The sequence below is a fragment of the Phalacrocorax aristotelis genome, chromosome 8 (genome assembly GCF_949628215.1).
Source record: "Phalacrocorax aristotelis chromosome 8, bGulAri2.1, whole genome shotgun sequence".
NCBI classification, from domain to species: domain Eukaryota; kingdom Metazoa; phylum Chordata; class Aves; order Suliformes; family Phalacrocoracidae; genus Phalacrocorax; species Phalacrocorax aristotelis.
In genome coordinates, this window is record NC_134283.1 from 45260984 (window position 1) to 45286834 (window position 25851).

The window sequence follows — 25851 nt, forward strand, 5'->3', positions numbered from 1 at the left end:
GTGACTCTCAGCCTCTGAAGAGCAAGCGTACTAGGGATAAACGAGAATTTCAAACACCTTAAAAGGCGTATTTAAGGGATGCGGTGTTTGGGGACCTCTTTAGTAAGGCTGCACGGGCGCCAGCGCGGGCCGCTCTGCGCCTGCAGGCTGCCGGCGGCCCTTATCCCTGCAGAGCTCCTCAGTGCAGGGTCCCCCTTCGGCTCTTCAGATTCCCAGGTTGTTCTGAGACAGGAGTAGATTCCTGCTCCTCGGCACTGAGGAGCTGTTGGGTGCGCTACCTAGAGAGGAACCGGGAACAAAGTCCCACGCAAACGTATTTACAAGGTGTCTTCTGGAGGAAAGGAAAATAAAGCATAAACAGAAGTTATTGCTCTTACAGGAGCCCTAGTGGAATATTTATTTTTAATTAAAACTTTCCAAAAAGAAAAATTTGGCTGAAACGCTTACTAAATGTTCCCTTTTTGGGCCAGCTTTAATACTGGAGTAAACATTGGTTTATTTCCAAGAGAAATTAGAGATAGAAAATATTTTTTTAAACCAGCTTGACATGGCATTCGACGCTTAACATTAAAGTCATCAGTCAAAATTATAAGGAAGCAGGGATAGTCGGCCTGGCCGATAGGTAAAGCGTCTCCTGTGTTCCCTGTCCCATCATTTTAGGCATTAAACAAACAAAAAAGACACGGTGCAATAATACCTGCTGAAACAGGTATCAGACGAGTCTTAGGGTGCAGTTCTGCCACGTTTCAAGGAAATCGGTGCAAGTCCCGTGGGTTGGCCAAGGCCAGCCCACCCCGCACCAGCCTCGGCCCCCGCGTCCCGGCGGCCGCCGACGCGTGGCATTTCTGAGGTCCCCACGGGCCCGTGTTCGAGCTGCTGCCCGTTGTCTCTTTACTGATTTTGCAGAGTTTTGCAGCAGGGAGTGAAGCACCTTGGCCGGTCTGGGAGCACCCAGGCTGCCAGCGCGCCTGTCACACCTCTGGGTGCCCTGCTGGGGGCTTGGAGCGGGTGGGCTTTGGGTGGGTTGCACTGGGTTGGGGTAGGGGTTGGATTGCGTTGGGGTTTCGGTGGGTTGGGGTTGGATTGCATTGGGGTCTGGGTGGGTTGGGTTGGGCCGGGGTAGGTGGTGGGTTGGGATTAGATTAAGTTGGGTTTGGGATTGGGCCGGGGTTGGATTGCACTGAGGTCTGGGTGGGTTGGGTTGGGCTGGGGTAGGGGTTGGATTGGGTTGGCTTGGATGATTTTTTTCAAGCAGCCTATTACTCATTAAGAGGAACAATTTCAGGCTCTGGCCATGAATTTTTCAGATTCCCATCTGGCTCCATAGTCAGACAAAACATCCTCCTGGTAATTGTCTTGCCTTGAGAAGACTTCTGCCGGGTTGGGTGGCCTGAATAGCATCCCAGACCATTACAGCTAATTACAGCCGTGCTCTGTAGCCGCTCGCAGAGCTCGCTTGTTGCTGTAAGACGGGGGTATGTGGCTGCTGTGTCCTCAGCACCAAACGCTTCAAGCTGCAGGCAGGGTCCTGCTGGTCCCCGCGGCTGCTTAATGCAGCCTTAGACCAAGCGGCCGTCGTACGCTGGATGGAGCTGGGTGCTGGGAACGTGTCTCAAACCCCCACAGCCAGAGGGATCGGACCTTCCCACGTGCGTGTCCTCTGGCTGCGGGTGAACACACAGGGGGGCGTACGCAGCGGTGTGTCCGTCTGCACGGGGGCACGGCAAGACAAACGCCTTCATTCACTTCGGGGAGCGGGCTGCGCTCTAATCCTGACACAGGGGTTCTATTGTATTGATTTCAGGCTCTGCTGCCACTTTATTTTGTAAATTGCAGTTGAAGCACTGGAATTTTCCCTCGAAGAAGGGTATTGCTTATTTTAGTTTCACTTCTGACAGCTTAAAAGAGGGTGGTGGTGAGGGACGGGAGGAGGCTGCTCGTCAGAGCCTCTCAGCGCTGTCAGAGCTGGGTCCCGCAGTAGCCTCCTGATGGCTCTGTTTAAATACTGAAGAGGAGTTACCCTGATTTATCGGCAAGATTTCACAGCACAGACCCAAACAGCTTCAAGTAATATTTGTTTAAGTCCCTGGGGTGCCTCTAAAAGCCTTCCCCTTATTCCCGGCCACAGTCTGCCCCGGGGAGCGCCAGGGCTGCAGGTGACGCTCAGGGGAGCTGCATCCCCCCCCCCCAGCTCGTTCTTTTCGATGGCTTTTCAGGCGGATTTAATTTGGCGTTAGGACCCTCCTCCGCCAGCCTGCACCCTCTCAGGGCAGGGCCAGGGGAAGCGGGGAGCTCCCCACGAGCTGCTGTTTGGGTGAGGGTGGGACTCGGTCAGCGGGCTCCTCGCAGCCAGACGAAACGTCGCCCTGCGCCCTTGATACCCGCGGCCATCCTGGCGCGGGGCAGCCGCAGCCAGCGGAGCCCCTGCCCCGGGGCACAAGGGTCAGGAAATCAAGAGCGAAACACCAGCTCATGGGCAGTGCAGAGGGTAAGGGCTCGTGGGAACGGGGGTCTCATGGAGACGGTGCTTTTTCCAGTTTGCTTTACAGAGATTTGGATGCCCAACGGCAGGATGTCGCTTTGTGTGACGCTCTTTAAGCGGGAGATGATGGCCACCATACAAAAGTTGAAAAATCAGTGTCGGCCTTTGCCATGGGGAGATGATAAAGGTCGTCTGCTTCTCCCCATGTCCACAGAGATCTCTGCCACGTGCTCTCTAGCGGTATTTATCTTTGCAAGCTGTGTTTGCTGAAAGGGGCCTCTCCACCCCACACCCCACCGGGGCTCCCGGGCTCAGCCAGCCCATGTGAGGCTCGTGAGAGACCCAGCAGAGCACCCGCTGCTCCCCAGCACCACTACAACGCCAGGCAGGCATCGAAAAGCTAACTTATAGCTACTGCTTCATGAGGAGGAGAGAGGAATAAGAAAACAAACACCCCAAAAACCTGATTTTCTCTTGTCCCAGAGCACGCGTGGAAAGGCTCTTTCTCGCTGCCGTTTTGCAGCGACACACCTTTCCGACAGCGACCCCATTTATATTCTTTTCAGCCTCCAAGTGCATAGTCCTGAAAAGACAAAACCCACCCCCAAGACGTTCCTCAGCACCCAGGGAGCCCTTTTCCCGCCGTCAGGCTCAGCGCTGTGCCTCTGCCCCCCCCGGCAGCGCGGTCCCAGCCCCGCGCCAGCCTTGCCTCTGCTCCTTCGGGGAAATCAGAGCCCCGCTCGTTGCTTCTTATCAGCGTGTTCGGTGTGATTTCCAGAAACGATCGAAATAGCACAAAACTCGTGATGCCAGCGCTCTCTGGAGCAGCGCGCAGTAAATCACGGCCGGCCTGGAATAGCGCTTGGTAATAAAATACAGAGCACAGAAATATCCTGCCGGCAGGGCCGCCCGCGAGCGGCTGTGCGTGCAGCCAGGCTGCGGGACGCGGGGACAGACACCGCCAGAGGAGCAAACCTGGGTTTCTACTCAAAAAAAAAAAAAAGAGGAAACTTTATTTCCCCGGAAGCAGGCGCAGGCTTGGTTGCACATAAGCTTTTCCCACTGGCCGGGAAGGCATTTGCTCAGCATTTCTGAGGCCATTTCACAAGCCCTTGCTGGGCACCAACAGGGCCCCGTCCCACCGCCAGCCTGCAGCCACCCCCGGGACCCCCGTCCCCTTAGCAGGGCACCCACACCCGGGGGCTGCCGGAGGCATCTGCCCCATGGGACGCAGGACGGGAGTCTCTTTTTTCCCCCCATTTTATTTTCATCTTTTTTTCTAGCAGCATTTCAACATTGCCGCTTGCTTTGGAGACGGTGATGGAGGCGTGAGCAGGGAAAGCGATGCCAGAGGCGGGGGAAAAAAAGGGGGTGTTTGCATGTTCAGCCCGCAATCCATGTCAGTGGGTCAGAGAGGGCTGTGCACCAAGTGCTTGGAACCGGGATTAAAAGGGAGCGGAGGCAGGGACGGGAAAGGCGCTCCCTCACCCGTGGCCCCAGGCACCCGTGGGGCAGCCGGCGGCAGCAAGGGGCTGCGCGTGTCGTCCCCGCGGAGCCGGAGGGCTGCTGTGCCAGCTGCAGGCAGAGGCACGAGCCTCCTGCAGCATCCCTCTGGGAAGGTTTTTGTATTTTCTTTTAATAGGTGTTTATATTTAACGGCCAAATGAGCCCAGCATCTAGCGTCAGCCCTCTCAGGCTGCAGAGCACGCGCTAGAAGAAGCGCTGGGGTGTTTTTTTATGCTGCAGCAGTGACAACCCATGGACCCGCTCGACAAAGCCTGGCCCAGTGACCCGCACCGGGATGGACAGCTGGGCTCTGGTGGGTGCTCGGCCCCGCCGTCCCCAGCCAGCACCCGGCCACGGCAGCACCGTGGCAGACTCCGCATCCCCGCTGGGCGCTGGGGCGAGGCGGGAGGGCAGCGGGGCGATTTCCCCTCCTGTGTCAGGGGGACCTGGCGGTGCCCGAGCAGGAGCCGGCCGGGCCATTCCTGATGGATGACGGCACTTGGCAGGAGGCCCCGGCTTGTGGCTGCGCCCTCCCTGTGCTCGGTTTAGCAGCTTATCGCTGCTGGGATGCTGCTCCTTTGCTTTTCTCCTAAAGAAATCCCATCTCCCCCAGGTTTTTAAATCCCATAAACACGTGCAAGACTTTCAGTGGACACGTGGCGGTGGAAGGCCGTGCACCCAGGCGGCGGTGTCCGAGACGAAGCAGCGTGTCTGTCCCCACCCAGACCTCCAGGAGCGGGTGGGAGGGACGGCTCAGCACCACAGCGGGGACCCTGCAGTTGCGCAGGGTTTAATCGAGCGGTTGGGACGGACAAAAACGTGCACGTCGTTGCTATAGGAGTGAGGAACCGCACGTGTTATTGCTGCGTCCCTCCCACCCACCCACCCATGGTGACACCCGGGGACGGGGGATGCGCTCCAGGCAGCTCAGCGCGGCCCGCACGCTCATCCCACCCCTCATTCCTGGTTATTCCCGCAAGCACCGAGCAACCCCCCCCCGCAGCCACCCCGCAAGGGCAGGGTCGGGCCGCGTCCCTGTGCGGCTCTCCCTGCCGGATCCCGGCCGTCTGCCGCGGCCGCCCCGCGGGAAGCGGGATGGCCCAGACCGCGCGGGGACCCGCGGCCAGCTGGGCTGCGCGGGGGGCTGGCGGCCGCAGCCGAGCGGCACTGGCATTTTCACCAGTTCGATGCAGCATTGCTTGAAGTCAGACTGGTCTGTAGCTGGGGAAAGTTACCTACGCGGAAAAAGAAAGCCCAGTGCTGAAGGGACATCGTCTGCTTAGCAAGTGCATGGTATTTTAATTGTTCTAACGAACCAGAAACCTCAAAGCAATTATAGTTTGTACATTTGGGCTAATTTAAATTTTCAGCTTTTGGGAAATAAAGATTAAAAGCAAGGGTTTTTTTTTAAGAAATAGCCGTTTAAGGTTCTATTCCCTGGGTGAGGAGCTGGTTATTTGAAGACAAGCACGGCGAAGCAGCTTGTAATTTAGCACAACTGTTTGACGGCTCACGAGGTAGCACCTAGCTATTACTTATTATAAATCCTCCCTTCTGTTAATGAAGCTTATTCTTGCTTCTAAACCTCAGACAAAGGGGTCTAGAAAAATCGCACCTGTGCTCTAAAACTCACTGACGCACTCAGGAAGGGGAAAAAAAGCCCCAGCAGCCGGGGACCCTGGAAATCTGCCGCAGGGCTCGAATTATGTGGGGAAGGCAGGGAAGATGGTCTGGACTTGGGAGCTCTGGCGGAGTTTAAATAAACCCATTTCCATATCGCGATTTCTGTGTCCCTGCCAACGCGTGGCCCATCTCCCGGGGACCCCCCCCCCGGCTCCCCGGCTCTGCAAGAGCATCGCGTCCCGCCTGCTGCTCCCCCTTCCCTGCGCTGCAGCAAGGTCGAGCTGGCAATTAGATAATTAAATAGCTGCAAATGGATCAGAGCTTTCGTTAACAACCACCTGTGAGTTAAGAACAGAGAAGAAGTAACAGGCAATGAAAAAGGCACCGCAAATGAGCCCCAGAACGGCTGAAACGCGACCGAGAGCGAAGGCAGAGCATCGCTGCGGCGCGGGGGGTTCAGTGCCCAGCCTGCCCTCTTTGCTCTGCTCGGTTTTAATCCCAGGGTCGATTCCTGCCGACGCCCGCGCAGGGGTGCGGGCAGGCCCTGCCCGGGCGGGGAGAGGCGGTGCTGGCGTGTCGGGCGCCGGCGGGCGGCGCGGTCACCTCCGCGAAAGCCTCCAGACCCCAACGGGGCTTCGCATCGTGCCCGGTCGTAGCCGCCGTCCCGGTGCGCTCCCAGCACGCTGGGGTGTCCTGCTACAGCTGCAGCAGGCTCAGAAAGTGTTAAAATTAGAAGCAAGGGCTCCTGTTAACCAAAGCAAGAATTTAGCTTCATGCAAAACTTGTTGGGAGAAGTGGGATTTGAGAGAAAAATCAGCTGGAGCCTTACTTAAATGTAAGTTTGTATTCGTAGTCGATGGGACAGCACCGTCAACATCCCCGGCTGGGTCTTGCCATGGAGGCAGCCGGCAGAGAGTTTTTTCTCAAGCCTGCATTGAGCAACGCGGCCACCGCGGCTCGCTCGGCCGCAGCAGGAGGTGCCCGGGGCCAGCCCGGAGGCGCTGGGGCTGTGGCGGGGCTGGTGGGGCCGGTGGGGCCAAGGACCTCCTGCGGCCCCGCAGCCTGGCCAGCCGGGACCTGCCGCTGCTGCTGCAGCAAGTGGTTGTGGGCTTTGGTTTTAACTCGTATTTCCAGCCGCTGTTAGAGCAGCTCTTGTGCAAACAAGCTTAGTCTAACGTTGTTTACCTATAACTTGCACCGGAGGCAGAACTACCGTCCTGGCCGGCAGCCAGGGCCGGGCTGTTGCAGCAGAGAGTGCCACGTCGTGCCCTCCTCGCCCCGCCAGCCTCGGCCGCAGCCCGGGGTGGCGGCACCGCCGCGGGTCCGGCTGCCAGAGAGGGGCTGGGGAGGTGGAGCGGGGCTCTGCTGCCTCCTCCCCTGGCCCTGCCTGCCCGAGCCACCCTCCCGGAGCTGCCTGCGTAGGGGAGGGATGGGGAGAGAAACCATGCCTGCTTGATATACGGTGGCTTTCACTTGCTGGTCTGCTAGGTTTTGTAGATATTTTGCATGTGTCTTTTTAGAGCTTATTAATTTTGCTGCAGTCCTAATCAATAATAAATATTTCTGGGACTGGGAAATGCACGTGCTTTTTCTGGCCCGCGCCTGCCTTTATTTTATTTGTTTTTTCTTTTTTTCTTAAATTTGGTTTTGGTTCTTTTTTTTTGTTAAATAAATGTTGCTCTGTGTTGGCCTGGTACCTGAAATGCCAGTTCCTCTGAAACACCCGGGGACGGCCCTCCAGTCACAATACAGAGAACCAATTAAACCTCAAGATTATAATCACTCCTCTGTTTATTATTTATTTCCCCAGCAACAATGATATATTTAGACCAACAGCTTTGAGCTTTTTCAGACCCATTATGCTCAGCAAATCCCAGCAGCCGCGGGCGCCGGCCCCGTGCTCTGAAATCGCATGGGAGCGAGCGCTGGCCGCGGAGGTGGGAGATGGGGGGCACTGGCACCAGGAGCCCCCAGTGCCCAAGGGGAGATCCCCCGGCCCCAGCGCTGGCGAGAGCCCCGGAGCGGGGCAGGGCTTGGCCCCGGGGCAGGGGATGCGGGCGGGCGAGGGGCCTGGCCCACGCCTGGGAAGAAGCATCACCATAAAAGGGGGAGGGTGTGAAAGCAACGTCCATGAGGTTTCTTTAGCTTTGCCACGAGTTGGGTTGAATCATAGAATCACAGAATCATTAAGGTTGGGAAAGACCTCTGGGACCATCAAGTCCAACCCCCAGCCCAACACCCCCAGGCCTCCTAAACCATGTCTCCAAGTGCCACGTCTGCACAGTGTTTGAGCCCCCCCAGGGCTGGTGCCTCCCCCACCTCTCTGGGCAGCCTGTGCCAGGGCCTGACCGCTCTGGCAGGGAAGACATTTTCCCTCATCTCCAACCTAAACCTCCCCTGACGCAGCCTGAGGCCGTTCCCTCTCGTCCTGTCACTGGTGACTTGGGAGCAGAGACCGACCCCCCCCCTCACTCCAGCCCCTCTCAGGCAGCTGCAGAGAGCGAGAAGGGCTCCCCTTGGGTTAGTTGGATTTTTTCTTTTTTTTTTTTTTTTTTTTTTTGATAATTGCTCTGTTTTGAGCCTGTAGAAAGGTTTCAACAAACTTTTTTTGTTTGCAGTAGGAACACGGGCAATTCTTCTGCAGCTCTTTAACAGACATGCCACCTGCAAGTTAAAAAGGAAAAAAAAAAAAAAAAAAGAACATAGTATGAAATAAATGAGGAATTTAAAAATGCCAGGGTTTAATCTAGGGTTGCTTCTTGCAGGGGCGTAACTGCGGCTGCGGTGGGGCCGGTGGCCAAGGCAGGCATCGGCGGGGGGACGGTGATCTGGTGGCGGAGGCGCGTCTCTGCCTGCACCCTCCTGCTCCGCGGTGGGTGGCAGCGGCTCGGGCACGGCTGCGCTGGAAGAGTGACCGATGGGTCGGTAATCTGAACAATGTGAGTCGACCAGTTGTAGAGCGGCATTAATAAGGCCATCTGTAGGGAGGAACGGCACAAGCACTGTACTTCTGGCAAGGGAAAAATATTCGTCAAACTATTTGTGAATGTTATTTAGGCAGATAATATTTCTTAATGGCTTATTGGACAAATATTATGGTTTCAGGCTCCCGATTACCTTGCCAGCCTTTTTTTTCCCCAAGTTCATTACTGTATCACCCTGCTCCATCTCGCTGGGATGGTCCATGTCCCCAGCTTCGTGCGGCCGGGGCGATCACAGCTGTGCTGCTCCTGGGGACAGGGAAGCCCTTCCACGCCTACGGCCGCACCACGCCGGTAAAACACTTGCCGGGCGTTTGCTCCGCGCTGCTGGTGCCTCCCCGGGGATGCCCGTGGCTTCCTGCACCTCGGCGCTGCGGTACAGCCTTCGGGGCCCGGCCCGGCTGGCGCTCAGGGGATGGAGCCAGGATCACCCCCTGCCCTCCATCGCGGCGGGTGCAGCCACCCAGGGGTCCCACGGGGCTCCCCCAGTGCCCAGCGGGAGCTGGGGTGCCCGTGCCCGGCTGGAGGGAGCCGGCAGCTCCCCGCAGCAGCCGCCGGGCACAGGGGTTTGAAGGACTCGGTGGCACCTTGTGCACGGGCTCGTTAGCTGCGAGGCTGATTCACACCCGTCCCACGGGACGCCTCTGGCAGCAGGAGAGCGTGGCAGACCCGAGCCTGGTGGGTGGCATCTCCCTGGGACAGCCCGATGGTGGGCGGCTCTGCCGGGCCATCGTGTGCCAGCAAAGCTGCTGCAAAGTTAGACCTCACTTTGGGCTGGCTTTTCCCTCCTCTCTTGAAGTGACGCGTGGTTGGAGGTGTTTGACCAATCACCCACCCAAGAGTTGCCATACCTGGCAGAAGGGGCTCTTCAGTGGTGCTGTACAGACCGTGACGTCCCCTCCCGGAGGCACTCGCTCGCCGCTGAACCCCCTGCACCCCCCCGCTTGGAGCCGCCTCAGTGTCAGCGTTCGCCTCCGAGCAGGGCTGCGTTGGTCACAGGAATCTTCAAATTAACGTGGCACATTTCTGTTAAGGTGATTAATTAGCAAGGCATGCACGGCACCCGGCATACGGCAGGCACCAGGGCCTCACCGCGGGTGTCACAGCCAGGCAGTGGCTGTTCCCACTGGAAGGAAAGTCTCCACTTGGGGGGGGGGGGGGGGGGGGCGGGGGTCAGGGTGGCCGTGTAGACCCTCGGGTCCCTGGGGTGCAGGAGGGACCGGGGACGTAGATGGACCAGCTACCAAACCCTAAACACCCACACAGCGTGCTTCTCGTGAGATGGATATGGCATAACTTGTATGTGTGCTCATCAAGCTTTAAGCTAGTAATACTATTCTTTAGTAATAAATATTTTACCCACGCACAGCGAGCCAGCAGGAGTGTGTGCTGTGCAGTGGGACCTGCAAGGGGATGGAGAGCAACCACAGCACGAGCTGTCACTGGTACCTGACCGTACCTGCACAACCCCCCCGTGCCCCATCGGTCCCAGGGAGCGACCAGGGACGCCTCCCCTAAAGCACTCTCTCTGCAGAGAGCGGGGGGGGCTCCTCGCCGCCGTTCAGCGAGGATTTCACTGCATTAGTCATAACTACCACGATTCAATTCCTGCTGCCTCAGGCCAGAGTTTGCTTTTCCATTTTCTTCCTCCCCCACCGTTGCAAATACTACCAGCGCTGAAGTGCGGGACACGTGTGTGCAGTCGGGGCTCCGGCACCGCTTGCTGCTGCGGGGCAATGTATGGGATAAATACACGTACAGCTATGGCAAGAGCTATATATATGTACGCACACACACGCTGGTGTGTGAATGCCCAGCCCCACACCCGGGACAGCGAGCAACCACGGGGCGGTCACGGGATAACTATACAAACAGCTATGGCAAGTTATATATAGATATATGTATGCACACATACATGCTTGTGTGTGAATGCCTTGTGACCGCAAAGCAGCCTGACCCTGTCCTTGCCCTCTCCCAGACGCCGGCTGTGAGCAAAGTGGGCTTGTCACGGCTATTCCTAAGTTGTCCCGACGAAAGGAGCCGGAACCAGGGCGCTGCCTGCACACGGGAGGGCTGGGGGGTGCCGTGCCTCGGCCTGCGTCGTCAAAATGAAGAGGGAAAAGAGAAGATGGGAGAGAAAAGGGAGGAAAAAAAAGGAAGGAGGAAGAAAGAAAAGAAAGGCGAAGGAAAAAATGTCTTGAAAAGTGTTTAGAAACGGTGTCTGGCCTTGCAGGGGGCACTGGGTAGCTGGGCTGGCGCTGCTCCCCGGCATCCCAAGCGCTGCGTGGCTGTCACAGGGGATGCTACCAAGCGGGGGTTTGCCATCCCTGCGAGCACGAACCCTTCCCACCGTGGCTCGTCGGGCCCGAGCGCTCCTCCCCGGGCAGGGCAGAGCCTCCGGGCCAGGGAGGAGAGGGGCCGCTGCGGCAGCGCGGGACAAGCAGTCCCACAGCAGCCCGATGCCGAGCCCGCTCGCACTCATTCTTCTTAAAACAAAGAAACATCCCGCTCGAGCCAAAACCAAAAAACCTCCCAGCAAGTGTTAGGAAAAAAAAAAAATAAATAAAAAAGCAAGCATGGCTTTTCTGAGCTGCCGGGGGGAGCAGAAGCCGCGCTTGGCAGCAGGCTGGGAGGGGATCCAAGTCCTGCTCGCCTCCCTCCTCCTGCCCTTGCAGCTCTGGCCGCTGAAAGCCGGCTCCCGGCCGTGCCCACTTCACTTCACTGGGCACAATGGGTCACTTTTTGCAGCACGTACCACATCAAGCAGAAAGTGTAACCCCGTCCTGTCGCATTAGCAATGCAATTACTGCCCATATTAGATGCTGCGTCAGCAGTTTCCCCCCTCAATCTTTTCATGTGGTTTGATCTTGAATCAACAGAGCTTATGATTAGAAGGGTTCCACTTACTTGTTTGTTTTTTGTTTTTTTTTTAAACTTTAAGTTCCCTGTCGTGACCTTGGAGAGTATCCTTAATTAGGCTTTGGGGCTCTGCCAAGCCTATGGAGTATTGACTCTTTACCACCATCACCACTCCTCCAGTTGTGCTTCGGCGTACGTCTTTATCAGCTATTCCAGGGGCTTGGGCATTTGAGATCAGCACATCTTTAACCCCCTTTGGAGGGTTTCTCTGGTTACCGCTCCTCTAGTCACACTTTGACAAGTTGAATATTTAGACTTTTTTATTTTAAAATGTACATGTACTCTGTGTAATATTTTAAGGTTCACCAATAAGTGAAATTATCACTAAGCGTGATAAGGAAACAAACCGAACTTGCTGCCGTGTGGCCCTGTGGAAGCGACACGGCCGGTGGTCCAACGCTGGGTACCCGGTGGGCTGTGACCCCGTTGCTTTGCCCCCCAACTGCCCCAGCAAAGGCCCCCCCCCAAAGGCGTGTGTGAACGATTTCTGCTCCCATTACACATGGGGCCACCTTCTCCCGGGGCTCAGCACGGCCACGGGCGGGGGCCGAGCAGGCAGGGAGGGGGGTTGCTGGGAGCTCAGCCCCGCAGCCCCTCTGCCTGGGCAGTGCTGAGGGGCATCGGCAGAGACCCCCCAAATGCAGGCGGACACAGCAAGCCAGTTGTCCAGGCAAGGAGTCACCATCCTGTGGCAAGTCCGGCAAGCTTCGGTTGTCACCTCCCGCTGCTGGCAGAGACACAGGGAGCGCTGGGGTCAGGGCAGCGGGGCGATGACCAGAGGGGCGCTGGATGGAGCCAGCCTGGGCTTCGGGGAGCACCCCCCGCAGCACGGGAGATGGTCTGGTGGGCCCGCGCATCGCTGCCGGTGGGATCGGCAGGTTCAGCGGCACCAGGGAGCCCAGGGGCCTCATCCTGGGCTGGTCTGAGCGTGCGGCTCCCTTGGGGCTGGGTCTAAGGCGGGGACAGGGCGAGCGGTGGCAGCCCAAGGGCCGGCATCGAGCTGCTCCCTGGTTGCTGGGAATGGGGCACCGGTACCGGCAGAAAGAGGCCCCTCCAGAGTGAGAGGCCGCCCACCTGAAGGAGCCAGCAGTGACTAAATCTTGGGTTTATGGCCTTGAAAGCATAGGGATCCCTACGGCAGCACTGCAGAGCCTGAGCCTGAGGGGTCCCGGGTACCCTCCAATGCCAGGCCCCCAGCGGAGCGTGGCAAGAGCACCAGCACCAGGGAGGTCTCGGGGCCCGCTATGGGCCAGCGAGCAACTGTGCAGCCAGGCAGTCTTTTTTTTTTCTGTAAAATCCCACTACTTGCACCTTACGCAGCAAAACCCTCCGTGGGCCCGCAGCACAGCGCAAACTCACACGGCAGCAGGGGAACGGCTGAGGGTAAACCCGCACGCTGGGGGCTCCCCCAGCGGCAAGCACGAAGTCAGGAGTGCTCGCGCTGGGAAATCTTGAGCAACAAAACTGTAAAAATGGCATTTAATGGCATCTTTTCCAAACCAGTCTGAAATTCCATCATTTTATGGGGATAATGTGAACAAAACAAAAATCACAAATTTCAATCTCATGCTTGTTTTCATCCTGGAGGATGAAGATAGAGCCCAAGGCAGCTTTGCAACGTGCCGTGGCACAAGGGCGGCCGCCTGCCTCCCTGCAGCTCAGCACCCACCCACCGATCCCGTGCCCTTGGGGGGCTCCAAGCAACAGCCGACATGGGGGGGGGGTGAAGGGGTGGGGGGGTTGCCCGGGAGAGGTGCAGAAACCCTGCAACGAAATGGGCTCTGCTTTTGTACCACTTGGTTCACAGCTGCTTTCTGATGTAGTTTTGCAAATGCAATAGGAGAAATCAGGATTTTGGGTGGAACAGGAGGACGTCTAGTAACGGAGGTCCTTGGCGACCGTGAGTCGGTGCTGTAGCCATAAAGCAGTTATTTCTTCTCAACACCTGATGTTTCTCCTGACAGCACCTTTCCACAAATTAATGCAGTTATCCCAAATCCTGTTCTTGGGTTGCCTGGCCCCGATCTACAGCCACCGAGCTTGGAAAGTACCGAAGTGGAATTTATGTAAGCCTTTGTCTTAATTGCAAACAATTCAAAGAAATCGTTCCCTGCTGGGAAATTGGCATTTTATGTTGCTATTAGATGAGATTTTATTATAGCGCGGCTCCCACACCGCTATCCAAAGGGGGTAAAGGTGTGAGCTATGCTCCGGAAAAAAAAAATTCAGCAGTTTTATTTACTGGTGGTTTGAAGAGAAGTTGCCTTTTAAAAATCCAGCTGGTCACACGGCAGGAACGGAGGGTTACGGCCGCGTGAGCCGTCTGCACGCCAAGCGCGGTGCCTTCACCACCCATCCACAGCCCGACAGTGTTTTTCAGCGTTGCTAATTTAGGAAAGACTTTTTCTTCACAGGTTTGGTTAAATTCTGCTTTCGGGAAGTTACGACCTCGTTACGCCGGGTCCCGTCCCACTGCCCAAGGGCAGTCTGACCCCTCGGACTGAATTCCTGCGGCCCGGCACCCCTTCAAAGGATGGGCGCCCCAGCCCTGCCCCCCGAGCCCCCTCGCTGGCCCCTGGCCGGGCTGTCGGGGGGCCCTGCCTACCCAGGCAGAGCAACACCCCACGCAGACACCCCCACATCACACACACCCCCCCCCCGCCCCAACAAACCAGACGCCCCGTCCCCAGAGGGAGGGTTTCGAGGCGACCGGGGCGCAGCCCAGCCAGGCAGCCAGCCCCGAGAGCACCCGAGCAAGCACAGCCCCTGCGGAGGATGGAAACCGCGCCCCGACTCCTGCCGGGAGGGGGCCCGGCCGCCGCCGACCCCCCGGTGCCGCCGCCCTTTACCGCAGTGCACCTTCGGGCCACTCCACGAGGTGAAATTCTGCCTGAAAAGGTACAAAGGCAGCCACGGACGGCAAATGTGAAGCTTTTGTACTGTATTTTCCTTCGACCGCTAACTTTTGGCAGCCGGCGCCTGCCTCGGTAAGGAGCTCTTACCAACATTCCGCCAAGAAACACGGCAATAAGCAGATTTTAAGTCAAGTCTAATTTTTTTTTTTTTCTAAATACACTTGCTGCTGTTTTTCTTACTTTAGTTGGCCTGACGGCTTTACACCTACCCCCGACGCGGGCGCAAGCCGCTTTGCTCGGATGCCCAGACCTGCTTTGGATTTGATTAGAAACCCGAGGTACAGATTCCCCTCCGGAACACGGGCCGTATGAAGGCGACAGCAAACCCAGCAACGTTCGGGAAACGCAAGTAATGATTTGCAATTAAATGGTTCATCTGAACTTAATTATCAGAAACGCTCCCGCTCTAGAACTTAACTACAGCAGCAATTAGCTTTAGTATAAATAATTTTTGCCTAGGAGGTGAATAATGAAAACAACATAAACGAACTCAGTCGTCAGAACCGACCCTTCCCAGGCGCACGGCGACAACCCCACAAAAGCATTTTGGAGCCGTTTAATGAAAAAAGCAGAGTTTTATTATATGGTTTCTGTCCATTATTCGGCATTGCTGTAAATGGCTCACATTTACCGCAACTTCTGTACAGATGTGTGGCTTTGTATTACCCGAACAGCAAATTTAAATGAAAAAATAAATGTTCAACAACTCCACACAAGCTTTTACAGTCCAACATTTCACTGAGTAGGTGAAAACTACAGACTTGTTACTACAGAATTATTCAGCATGAATAAAAAACTACAACTTTTATTTTTAAACAGGAGTCACTGGTTTAAATTTTTTTTTTTATGCTGTTTAAAATTACTGTGATAAAAATAATGATTTTTTTTTTTTTTTTTTTTTAATAATGCCATACACCGGTATGATATAGGATTTGTCCCCAGTATATATCTTTCGTTTAATATACAAAATAGAATAATGACGCATTACTGACTCTATGCTGTTACGCGAGTTAGTTGGAGGTGGGGGATATTTTCATACACACAGCCTTTCATCCGAAAACGAGCGCCTCTTGCTCTCGTAGAGGCCCCAATTCTTTCCTGAAAATTTGGTTCCTATGCAACATCGACGGCTCAGCAACGCCTGGCTGCAGAGCGGACTAAGGATAGAGCTTAACGCGTATAGAGTACATAGAGTCTCTTAAAAATCTCGCTCTAAGTATGACCCTGAAGCCCTCCCTCGCTGAAGTTCGCCTACGGGCAAGAGGATTCATCCAGGCACTGCCCCGTTGTCTACCTTTTTTTTTTTTTTTCCTGTGAGAAATGGCGAGGTCACATTTTCGGCTTCAGTCGGCACCTGCTCCCAGCCCCCCCGCGCCCTCTCCCCTCCCTTCCCGCTGCAAAGCCCCCAAGGACACCTCCGCTTCTGCCGCCGCTGCGGGGGGCGATGCCCCGGCGCTGCCCCTCGGTAAGGCCGTTCCACGCGCGTCCTGAGCGGCCGGCGGCGGCCGTCCCTCGGTCGGATGCGTGCACTTTGTGATAAGGCACTGAAGAGACGAAGTCAGAATTCTCCCTGCTTTATCCAGAGTGCAGATACTACCCACTGCTACAAGGACTACGGATACACAGAACATGGACTTCTCACTGCTTACTAAAGCACTACAGATTTTTAATCGTAAAGTTCAAAAACTTAACAGCACGTACAGGACGACTGCTTTCTTCTAACATCACAGCTTCCTTATGGTTTTTGTTTTTTTTTTTTTTTCTCTTTTCTTTCCTTAAATCCATAGACTGAAAATGAATATACAGGCATATAGACAAAAAGGGGGTAGAGAGCCTCTCTCCTCCTGGGTTCTCAGTTCTCTTCAGGTGATAATTTGTTCGCGGTCACCGAAGTTACTTTTCTGCTGGCAACGCAAGGTTTTGGATCTTTGCGCATCCGAAGGCGGAGGCGTTGGCAGACGTGCACGCTCACACCCCCAGGCGCACGCACGCACACACTCGCTCCTCCACGCAGGCTCTAACTGAGGTATCTGGGGGTGCGACGGTTAAAAACGTTCTCTAAAGCAAGAGCGGCTTTCCTTGGAACTGAAGAGCCCACCTGAAACCACACAGTGGGAAACTCCTATCTGTATCTCGAACGGGTTGCGTGAATCTCTGCATCGAGTTGGGTCGAAAGTTAGAATCAAAATACTGAACTTTACCTTAGCTGCTACAAAACATACGTGTTCTTTACAGATCATTCGAAGAGAAGAGAATGATTCCTTTTTTTTTTTTTTTTTATTAAAGACGATGTTTTACGCCAAAGTACTGAATATAGTATCTGTCTTTAATAGCTATAACATTCAAAAAGAGAATTAAGAAAGGATGAAAATTTAGTTTCCCATTTCACTTGGAAACAAACTCTGGCTGACAATAGAAACGTACGAGCGTATTGTGAACAACCTATCGCTATATTTACATATTGCTGGTACCTGTATGCGTATTATTGCCAAATTTTTCGATGCTGTTGTTGCTGCGGTGTGCAGGCTGATTGCGACGCCAGCCCCGCGCGCTCGGAGGTGCGGGCGTGCTCGCGCGCACGCCTCCTTCCGGCTTAACGTTTTTTGCAGCGGAGGTCGGATTTAGCAACGAATCGTGAATGGTAACCAACCCTACAGATAGGAGTATTCCATCCCGGCGCCAACTCCAGTTTTTACACAGTGATTCGAGAAACGGAAAATCCCTAGAAATAGCCACTGAACACCGGTTGGTTTGTTTTGTTTTGTTTTTTTTTTTTTTTTTTTCCTTTCTAAACAGAGTACTTCTTTGGATGCTAAACGCCGATGCCTTCAGAACTGCCTCCAGACAAACCACAACTTGTACGGGTTACCATTCAGCATATTTGTGACCCCTACAAAAAATATAATTACATGTATCATGATAAAGCAATCTGTCATCTAAAAATCATCCTTATTATACACTATACAAGCTATTTTACAATCATTTAATAAATTGCTTTTAAAGCTGCAGTAGCCCTTCCCTTCTTTTCTCAGATGAGCGAATATACCGATTATACATATTTGAAACTATAACTAAATATAAAAATATATTAGGTTTTGTATTTCATCAGACGATCTTTCTCATTTCTATTACACAAATAACCTGGCCACTTTGAGTAAAAATCAAATTTTAGAGTGGCTTAGCAAATATTTCCATTTTGAGATACAGAAAATTGTTAAGGTGCGCGTAGAAAAGGCTACTACAGCTTCTAAACGTTTTAAAATACAGTTATCAATGGCCAACAAGGAGAAATTCACAAGACCTATGGTAATTTTATGGCACACTAGTAATTCGATATGAAGGGATGCAGCCTTACAAGGACAGAAAGTTCAACATACGACTCTAAGACCACGGAATCAGTAGCGGAGCTTTCCTGCTCTCAGGAAAGAGGATGAGCCAGTCAGTGGCAGGTGGAGATGTGAAAATGGGTCTCTAACCACACGAGTTGGGAGCCTGTATATCCAGAGTCACGGTCAGCCAGCGCAGCTGCTCTGCTTTACTGCCCGCGGGCCGGTAAACATCTCGCCGAAGAAAAGGTTTCTAGAATCGACACAAGAAAACAGAACAAAACCAAACCACTGGGCATAATTACACGCCTGCCTCTTAAGTCGATGGCATTTCCCCGTATATACTTGGATGATGATCGATTTAAAGTGTATAGAAAATGTGAGTTTCTCCACACAGAAGTAAACTTTTCTTAAGCTATGCATATTTTCCTGAAAATTTCCTGATGGGCAGTCAGGACTGATCTTCTTGGCATCAATGCAGCCCATGACTCTTGGTAGTTATGGCTGTTGCATTATATGCAAAAATCAGGCTTTTTTTTTTTTTTTTTCAATATATAAAACAACCTGCTCGTTTACATCCAGTTAGGACTGGGTTAATTTGCTATGAATCTGCATATCCAACACTTTTGCGCGTATACCAAAAGTATTTGTTTCATTCGCGTCTATTTAAATTAGATTTGAGAGTGTTCTCCCACCCACCCTGGCCCTTAAAAAATGCCAAATTTTCACGGTCGCTTTGACAGTTGAAAGCTATTAGGTTAGAAAAGCCCAACCCATTTTCACATGAATATACTCAAGGATTAATGTCTAGAGGTCATTTAGGAAAGCTACGAGCTGCCCCACCTTAAAAAACCAGCTGTACAATAGGCATCTTGAAGTATTACAAAAAAATTATGTAAGAAAAAATGAACAAGCTTCGTTCACGGTATATAAAGGAAATTGCTAAAACCAGACAGTAATAGCTATAAAAGGCACAACTTCCCTTTTCTGATATACACTTGTAAACTTTCTTCAGGTTACATGCATAAACCAAAAATGCTACCTTAACTTTAAAAAAAAAAAAAAAATAAATTCCAAAACACTTTACTAAAATAAGAAAAAAAAAAAAAGCCTAGAAAATTGTCTCCAGCCAACTGCAGAAATTAATTAGCAGAATGTTTGTAACACAGCCTCAGATCTTGTCACCGGTGGTTTTGATGCTTCCATGGATGTTGCACAAGGGGAGATACGTAATTTCTGACAAATAAGGTTTACTTTCCTTTTCTTTCTCCCCAGCTTTTTACCAAATGTGAGAAATTACGCTGCTTCTATAGCCTAAATCTTGGCCCTCTGTAAACCACATGTAGTGCATAATTACAAAAGAAACACCGCTGCAAGGACAAAATTAACAAGTCTGGTAGGTTTTTTCTTTACAAAAAAAAAAAAAAAAAAAGCTATCATTTGACGTTTTCTTAAGGCAACCCTTTTGTGTTAAGGCAGTCACTTTTGATGAAATAAGAGCTTCTTGATATTTCCATTTGAGTATTTTGGCATCTGATTGCTGATGATTTCTGCCAACATATCTGGGAACTCAATACTCGTGGATTTATCCAAAAATGTCTGGAAGCAAAAGCTCAGAAGATTTTCAACCACCTACAAGCGATAAAGCAAAGGATTACTTTCACACGAAGACATACAGAAGGAACTCTTCACCTCCATCCTTCCTCCCCGCCACCCCGCCGCGGCGCGGGCCGGCGCTGGTTTGCCGGCTACCCTGAGCACGCCTCCCGCCCCGGGCAGCAACGCCCGCCAGGCAGGGCAGACCTCCGCGGTTATCCTCATTCCGCGGGTCGGTCTCGGACACGGCATTCGAACACAAAACAAGCGAACACGTCGCGCGAGGTCTTTATAAATACTGAAGAGGGTTTCTATCCATTCCCGTTCTAGCGCATAAACGGCATCCCTATGGATAAGCTTAATAAGACCGTTCCAGGTGCTGGGTGCACTAACTAGGAACAAAGAGTAACGTTGAGGTCTCAAAGTTTCCCTTTCCTCACCCAGCTTCGACATGGCTTGGACTGCTTTGTACTACGTGCACAATTTAGAGTATATACCGCAAAAGGAGACGGCCTGAATTCTGAAATTCCTTGCAAAATTAGGCCACTACTAATACTAAAAATAGCACCGATGTGTTATTTTAACGCAATTTCAAACAATTGCATAGATTCTTGAACAGTTTGACTCTGAGGTAATACTGTTTTTAAACTTCACATCTCTGCTACTACTGCAAAATCTTTTACAATTTCCGAGTTACCCCACTTCAAAGCAACGTCATTTCTGAAAACAAAAGAGACTGAAAGTTATATTAATTATATTAATTATAAAATTAATTGCTGCAGAGTCCACTGCAAAAGTAGTCTGAAGGCACCATGCTCACCTCTTTCAACCGGCCTTTAGTTAGACAGTAGGGGAGCACGACCGACCGACTGCCACTGCCCCACCAAACCCCCCCCCCCCCCCCCCCCGGATTTCTCTGTTTAACTCAAAAACAAGAAGAGACATTACTGTCGTATCACCCAACTTATTTATCTGGCATGTCTACAGCATTCGTTTAAGAACTTACATCATGCATAGAGTCCAACAGTTTAGTCAGTTGATAAAATCGCTGCCAGTTCTGGCTTGAGTTCCCTTCTCTTTTCACTATGGCCTTTCCCAGCTCTTTAACGTACGTCATACGGATTTCTTCAAACAAAGATTGACTCTTCAGGCCTTCCTTCGGAACTGTAACATTGACACGAACCTTTAAGACATTATACATCTATGAACTGCATCATTATTTAAGTTCTCTTACCTTAGTTGCACAAAAATGACTGAAAGAAAAAGGACTTGGACTTAATGAAATGACAGCTGAGAGACAAGGGAAGAGAGCGGTAACCGAGAGAGTCGACTCGTGGACCACGTACCATAGGACTGCTGGCAGAACAAAAATAAAAAACCCCAAGGGTAACCCAACAAGAAGTAGAGGGGAGGGAACCGGGCCGTGGAGGCAACAGCACTAAGCCCTGGAATTGCCTTGATGAAGAACCACCAGGGCTGAAGCTCCCGTGATCTGAGTGTCTGGGGAGATCGTGACACTGGAAAGACCCCATAAAAATTCTGTGTGCTGAGGGAAGAGCGAGGGCAGGGTCACAGGATGGCTTGGCTCAGAAGGGACCTCGAAAGATCATCTAGTTCCAACCCTCCTGACATGGATCAGATAACATGTCCAGGCAAGGCAGTACCAGAGAGACTGGACAACAAACTGCCCAAGCGGGGGAGGACTCGGGTCTCGGGCAGAGCTTCTTGGAACAGGGACGGGACGTCGAGATAGCACCGGCCGGACAAGAGGTTGTGGGTTAGAAACCCAAGGCGCAGGGACCAAGGCCTGCATTCAGATTCAAATCCATGTTAAGCCCCTCTGCCTCCGTTCTCCTACTGGGACGGTCCTTCTAAGGCCAAGGACTAGTAAACAAATCAGGGCAAATCAAGCATATGGACTCCAGTGGTCCTTCAGATGCTGGATTTGAAGCCTTTGATTACTTTGGTGAAGTGAATGGAAAGAGCTGAAGAGAGAGAAGAGAGGGAGCTGAAACAAAGCCGACTGGAAGGAAGAGAGGAGGCAAGAGACCACTAAATCACACTCCCTTCCTAAAAAATCCAACCCTCTCTACGCTGTCAGCATCCAGGAGATGTCGGAGTGAAGTATCTTGTCTGCCTTGTCTACACAGCAGATGACAACATGTCAACTGTTGCTTCAATAACTTAAATGGAAAAGGTCTGTCAGCTACGTCTATGTGTGAGATACATGTCTAGACCTGCGTGGGATTCCTGTCTTACTCCTCCTCCTCTTCTCTTGGAAAACTTACACAGAACCACAATAAACATAAATTAAAATTGTGAAGTCACGGATTTAAAAAGCTATACAGATTTCAGCTATTCAATTTTCAGAAGTTCCACAATGTACCACTTACACAATGTTCGTACTCAAAAAGAAACATGAAAATATATTGTCTTTCACTGTAAACGTAACAAAGAGGCCTTCTGCTGGTTAACGCCCGTGCTTACCATACTTCGCTCGTGAATGGGCTTAATTCTACGAGTGTTGCCTCTTCACTGTTTCTGCCATGGAAATTCCTTTAAGAAATTTCCAATTCCTGTAAGGAAAGTTGGCCTACACCACATCCAACACACTTGAGGAATTTTCGGGAGAGATTTCAGAAACTGCTTTAAATCTGCAGTTTCAGGGAAGTTTCAAGTTCCTACAAGAGCCCACGGCAGCGCGGAGCCGAAAGTTTCCTCTGAAAAGAGCCCTTGTCCCAGTTCTGGGCTTGGCAGGCGAGGCTGCGCTGCGCCTGCCAGGCCGCCGAGGTGATGGGCCAGCGGAGCCGGGAGGAGCTGGCCGTGGCAGCGTACCGCATCCCGCACCCGTCACCCGGGGCTTCGCAGCACGTACAGCGCTGGCTTACGCGATCCTTCTGCCTTCGCTTGGGAAAAGCCCGAAGCTGCCGAGTTCTCGTTTGTTTATAGGAATTGATGTTATTATCCGCTGGAAATATTACAGATAAGGAATATTTGAGCCCTCGGTGTAATGAACTGTTTAAACTTTTAAAAATATTTACTTTTAATCATGTAGAAGTACTACGCTGAAAAAAATCATTACTTGCTTTGCCGCTCTTACTGATCTGTACTGGCATACCTGTCGCTGCACTAAACCAAAAATAATCTTCTCTCAGGCAGAAGCGGCCAAGGCTCCAGGACAGGCACGGTCGCTGCCTCAGGCGCAGCTTTCCCGGTCCTGCGGGACCGTGGGTATCGGCGTTGACGGCTGTGGGATGGGATTTCCCCAGGACAGACAGGCTTTAACTGCTCAGACAGACTGCGCGGTGCAAGGCAAGGTGCCCAGCTCCCACCTACTCACAGCGCGCACACACACGGGCTCTTTACTACTGAGAGCCCCTTGACTGCAGCGGAGCCAGGGTTACAGCGCGAGGAGAAAAACGTCAGGAGGTACCGATGAGTATGAATAAAGGGTAAAAATAACATTGGAGAAGTTATTTGCGTAGCGTCTCAGTGCATTTCTCTATATTCTAAAAGGACTATTTTAACGCTGTACTTTGACCTTTCACGCAGGGCAGACAACAGAATTTTACTAATCTGTGACTTGTTTTAACTACAGCGTATCCTATCAAAACACAAAAAACACCATCTTATGATACGTGTCGTAAATCCACCATATACTTTTCATATGCAAATGCAAAACGCTGTAGCTGTATTTAACAATGTTACGAACTTCTGGGGGAGTTTGATAACTTTTCTGGGGGGGAAACTGCTTCACTGGATCAGAACTTCCTCACAGGTGGTGGGTGGGTTTTGTTTGTTTGTTTGTTTTTAAGTATTTCATGGCCATGAAGCCAAAGCTTTGCCCATTTCTTTGGGTCCTGAACTACTCAGCCAGTTTCTGATACATTTCTGAAGAATTTTAAATGGCAATCCCGAGTTAGGCCTCTCTGCTGGAGTTGCAAAGTTCTGAACAGAGTCTGTATCCTAGCACGAATGTCTTGTACCTGCTAAAAGCAGAACTTCCTTCGCCAACCTTGTATAGTCAGGTGCCAAGTAGAATAATTTGACTTCTATTGCAAAAAAAGAGGACCCTATAGGAAATCCTTCATCAGATACCCAACACAATTTTAAACTACAGATGCAGGCTCATAATACTGGCAAGTTAAACTTACGTTCTTCACATAGGTATTTGAACTGTTCACCTACTTGTAGAGAGGAGAAGCAACGTTTTCATGCAGAGATACTCTTCATACGAGACTTGCAGCCGTTCTAGCTCTCGGGCAATCATAAGCATATGCTTGCATTGTTCGTACATACAGGGTAGATTCATTCTCTGCCTGAGAAATAAAAGTATAAAAATTAGTTAAATGTCTAGCTATCTAAAAATTGTACATCTGAGTTTTTCCACCCTTCATTCAAGAGCAGCAAGGGTTGTAGAGGCAGATGGCAAGCTAGTAGTTGATATATCTCACAGCAAAACAACCTTTGGCTTTCTCCAGTGAACCCGTTCAGGGCGATTGCCTTGGTCACCCCAAACACACGCTGGCCTAGAACCGCAGCACGAGGGAAGCCTGGCGTACGAATCCCAGGGTTATAAAGGAAGCCTCTCTCTACCAAGGACCCATCAGTAAGCTCTGTTATCACTTACTCAATATTATCATCTAAACAAAGACACAGACAAAATTGAATTCCAGTCTAAGTTAAGAGTAAGATTTGCTTATGAAACGGCACCGATTCCTCCAAAGCTGCTATCGTTTTTCAGTTCTCCCTTTCTTAGCCCTGCAAGAGAATTACATCATGTACCTTCACAAGCATCACAAGAAACCCTAAGTGAAAACAAGAAGAAATACGCACCTTTCTCAAGGTGCAAAAAACCTAAGAATGACAGGAATTCACATGGGTTTTGAAAGCCAGAAAGAACTACGAGCTATTGAAACTGTATTAAACCCAAACCAAGCACAAGCCTAAAACCCCATCGCATCCCGCTGCACGTTGCTGGGCGCTTCCTTCGGAGAGTAACGGGGCCGCGTGCAGCACTGCCTTGCACGCAAATGGTATCTACAGATCCATGCACGCGCGTACGTGAACCTGTAAACACTGGCGTTACTGTTAGACCTCAACAATCAAGGAGTAACAGCGAGCACAGGGAGCGCACACAAGATAAGCTGCACGAGGTAGGAATAAGAGTAAGACGTTCAGTTGTAGGACGTTCCTCAGGGCACTTGGCACAAAGCCGCTGTTTGGCCGTTTGGCAAATTTTCTCGTAACCCCTCTGGGTTGTATCAAAGGGCATCTTACATATTTCAAATTGAGTAATTTAAACACATTCGGTGACAGGGCTCAGCAGTTCTCCTTGTGTAAAACTATTACCATTTCTGGGCAGAAGGTTAAAATAAACATTATGAAATGGGTCAGCCTGTCATTTATTTCTATCTGCTCTAAATGCAATCATCACCCAAAGTCTGAGAATCTATATGAAGACATGCAGATTTTTGGTAATACCAAGGCTATGCAAATTGCAGCCCTCAAAAAATGCGAGTAGGACACAGCCCCCCGTCCCTTCGGAGAAGCCTTGAGTGCACAGATGAGCTCTGCACTATGCCCTGGAGGGCAGCGGATCCAGGCTGTGTCAGAACAAGAGGGAAGCTGATTCACTGGATAGTCCTTCATGCCGGCGAAGGGTCTGGGAAGAGGTCCCAGACATTCCCCTCGCAGATCTCCTGGCCAGAGTGCATCGGATGATCTCAGCTGCCACAGAGCTCCGCACGGAGGGAGGCTGTCCGAGGATCTGCGTCGAGTCACGGACCAAACACCCAGCGAAGAGCAGGGGCTTTGGGGCCCTCTTCTTGCTCCCTGCTCGGTTTCACTGGTACCCGTCCCTACAGAGGGCATTTAGCAACTTTGTGAAGTAATTTACTCACACACAAAACAGATATAATACTTGAACTAGGTACTATACTTAGCTGATTAAAATAGATATTACATTTAGCGATGACGTCGCATGTGATTTCTTCTCAGCGGAAACCACCTACCGAACCATACTGACTTGGTGGGGTCTGCAGGTAGAGCTCTGGCGACAACCAGGGCTGGTAACCCAGGGCGAGCTGGGAGGTCTGGCAGTTGCCGGCGCTCCACAACAGCTCAGGAGCCGCCGACGCAGGAGGCAGAGCCGGTGCTGAGGCCCGCGGAGCACCAGGGAGCTCCCCGGTGACACAGGGCGGATCGCAGCACTTCAATGCCTTTGCAGTTATCGCCATTCAGACAAACTGAGGCTTCAGCAGCCGACTAACAGCATTTCATCGCTTTTGAAGTGACCCTGCATTAGCGATTGTAAATCTAGTCCGATTTGCATCGTGTTCTTGATCTGTAAGTATCTGACATTCCTCTGCTTTTGTAACCAGCTACCTCAGAAACGAACGCCCGAGCTGGGCATTAGCTGTAAGTTTTAGCTCAGTGGAAGCCCATGTAATGTACACGGGATGCACATACGCATTCCGTGGGGGATGCGTGTTGATGATAAA

At 51.8% G+C, this 25851-nt stretch overlaps 1 protein-coding gene and 3 long non-coding RNA genes across 11 annotated transcripts in view; 1 reads left to right on the forward strand and 3 right to left on the reverse strand.

The window, feature by feature from the left end:
- Positions 1-1196: 1196 nt before the first annotated feature.
- Positions 1197-4148, reverse strand: LOC142061656 (uncharacterized). 2 transcript variants are annotated; one of them, XR_012662189.1, is made up of 3 exons: positions 3192-4148; positions 2946-3065; positions 1197-2005 (listed from the first exon to the last, which is right to left on the reverse strand). It is a non-coding gene; the product is annotated as an uncharacterized LOC142061656 (long non-coding RNA). The 2 variants fall into 2 exon arrangements; XR_012662188.1 differs by having other exon boundaries at positions 1197-3065.
- On the forward strand, positions 2145-8466 carry LOC142061657 (uncharacterized). Its single transcript, XR_012662190.1, has 4 exons — positions 2145-2488; positions 4125-4301; positions 4602-6446; positions 8377-8466. It is a non-coding gene; the product is annotated as an uncharacterized LOC142061657 (long non-coding RNA).
- LOC142061655 (uncharacterized) lies at positions 5265-10325 on the reverse strand. Its single transcript, XR_012662187.1, has 4 exons — positions 10264-10325; positions 9444-9618; positions 6441-8589; positions 5265-6356 (listed from the first exon to the last, which is right to left on the reverse strand). It is a non-coding gene; the product is annotated as an uncharacterized LOC142061655 (long non-coding RNA).
- Positions 10326-14981: 4656 nt separating this feature from the next.
- Positions 14982-25851, reverse strand: part of NR3C1 (nuclear receptor subfamily 3 group C member 1) — a 72972-nt gene continuing 62102 nt past the window's right edge. For 6 of the 7 annotated variants that reach the window (XM_075103011.1, XM_075103006.1, XM_075103009.1 and 3 more), the window contains exons 7-9: positions 23537-23667; positions 20355-20512; positions 14982-19384 (exon numbers count right to left, since the gene is read on the reverse strand). In XM_075103011.1, coding sequence (XP_074959112.1) covers positions 19232-19384; positions 20355-20512; positions 23537-23667 — 442 coding nt within the window. In that variant the 3' untranslated portion in view covers positions 14982-19231. The remainder of the gene's footprint in view (positions 19385-20354; positions 20513-23536; positions 23668-25851) is intronic. The other variant, XR_012662185.1, reaches the window with a different exon arrangement.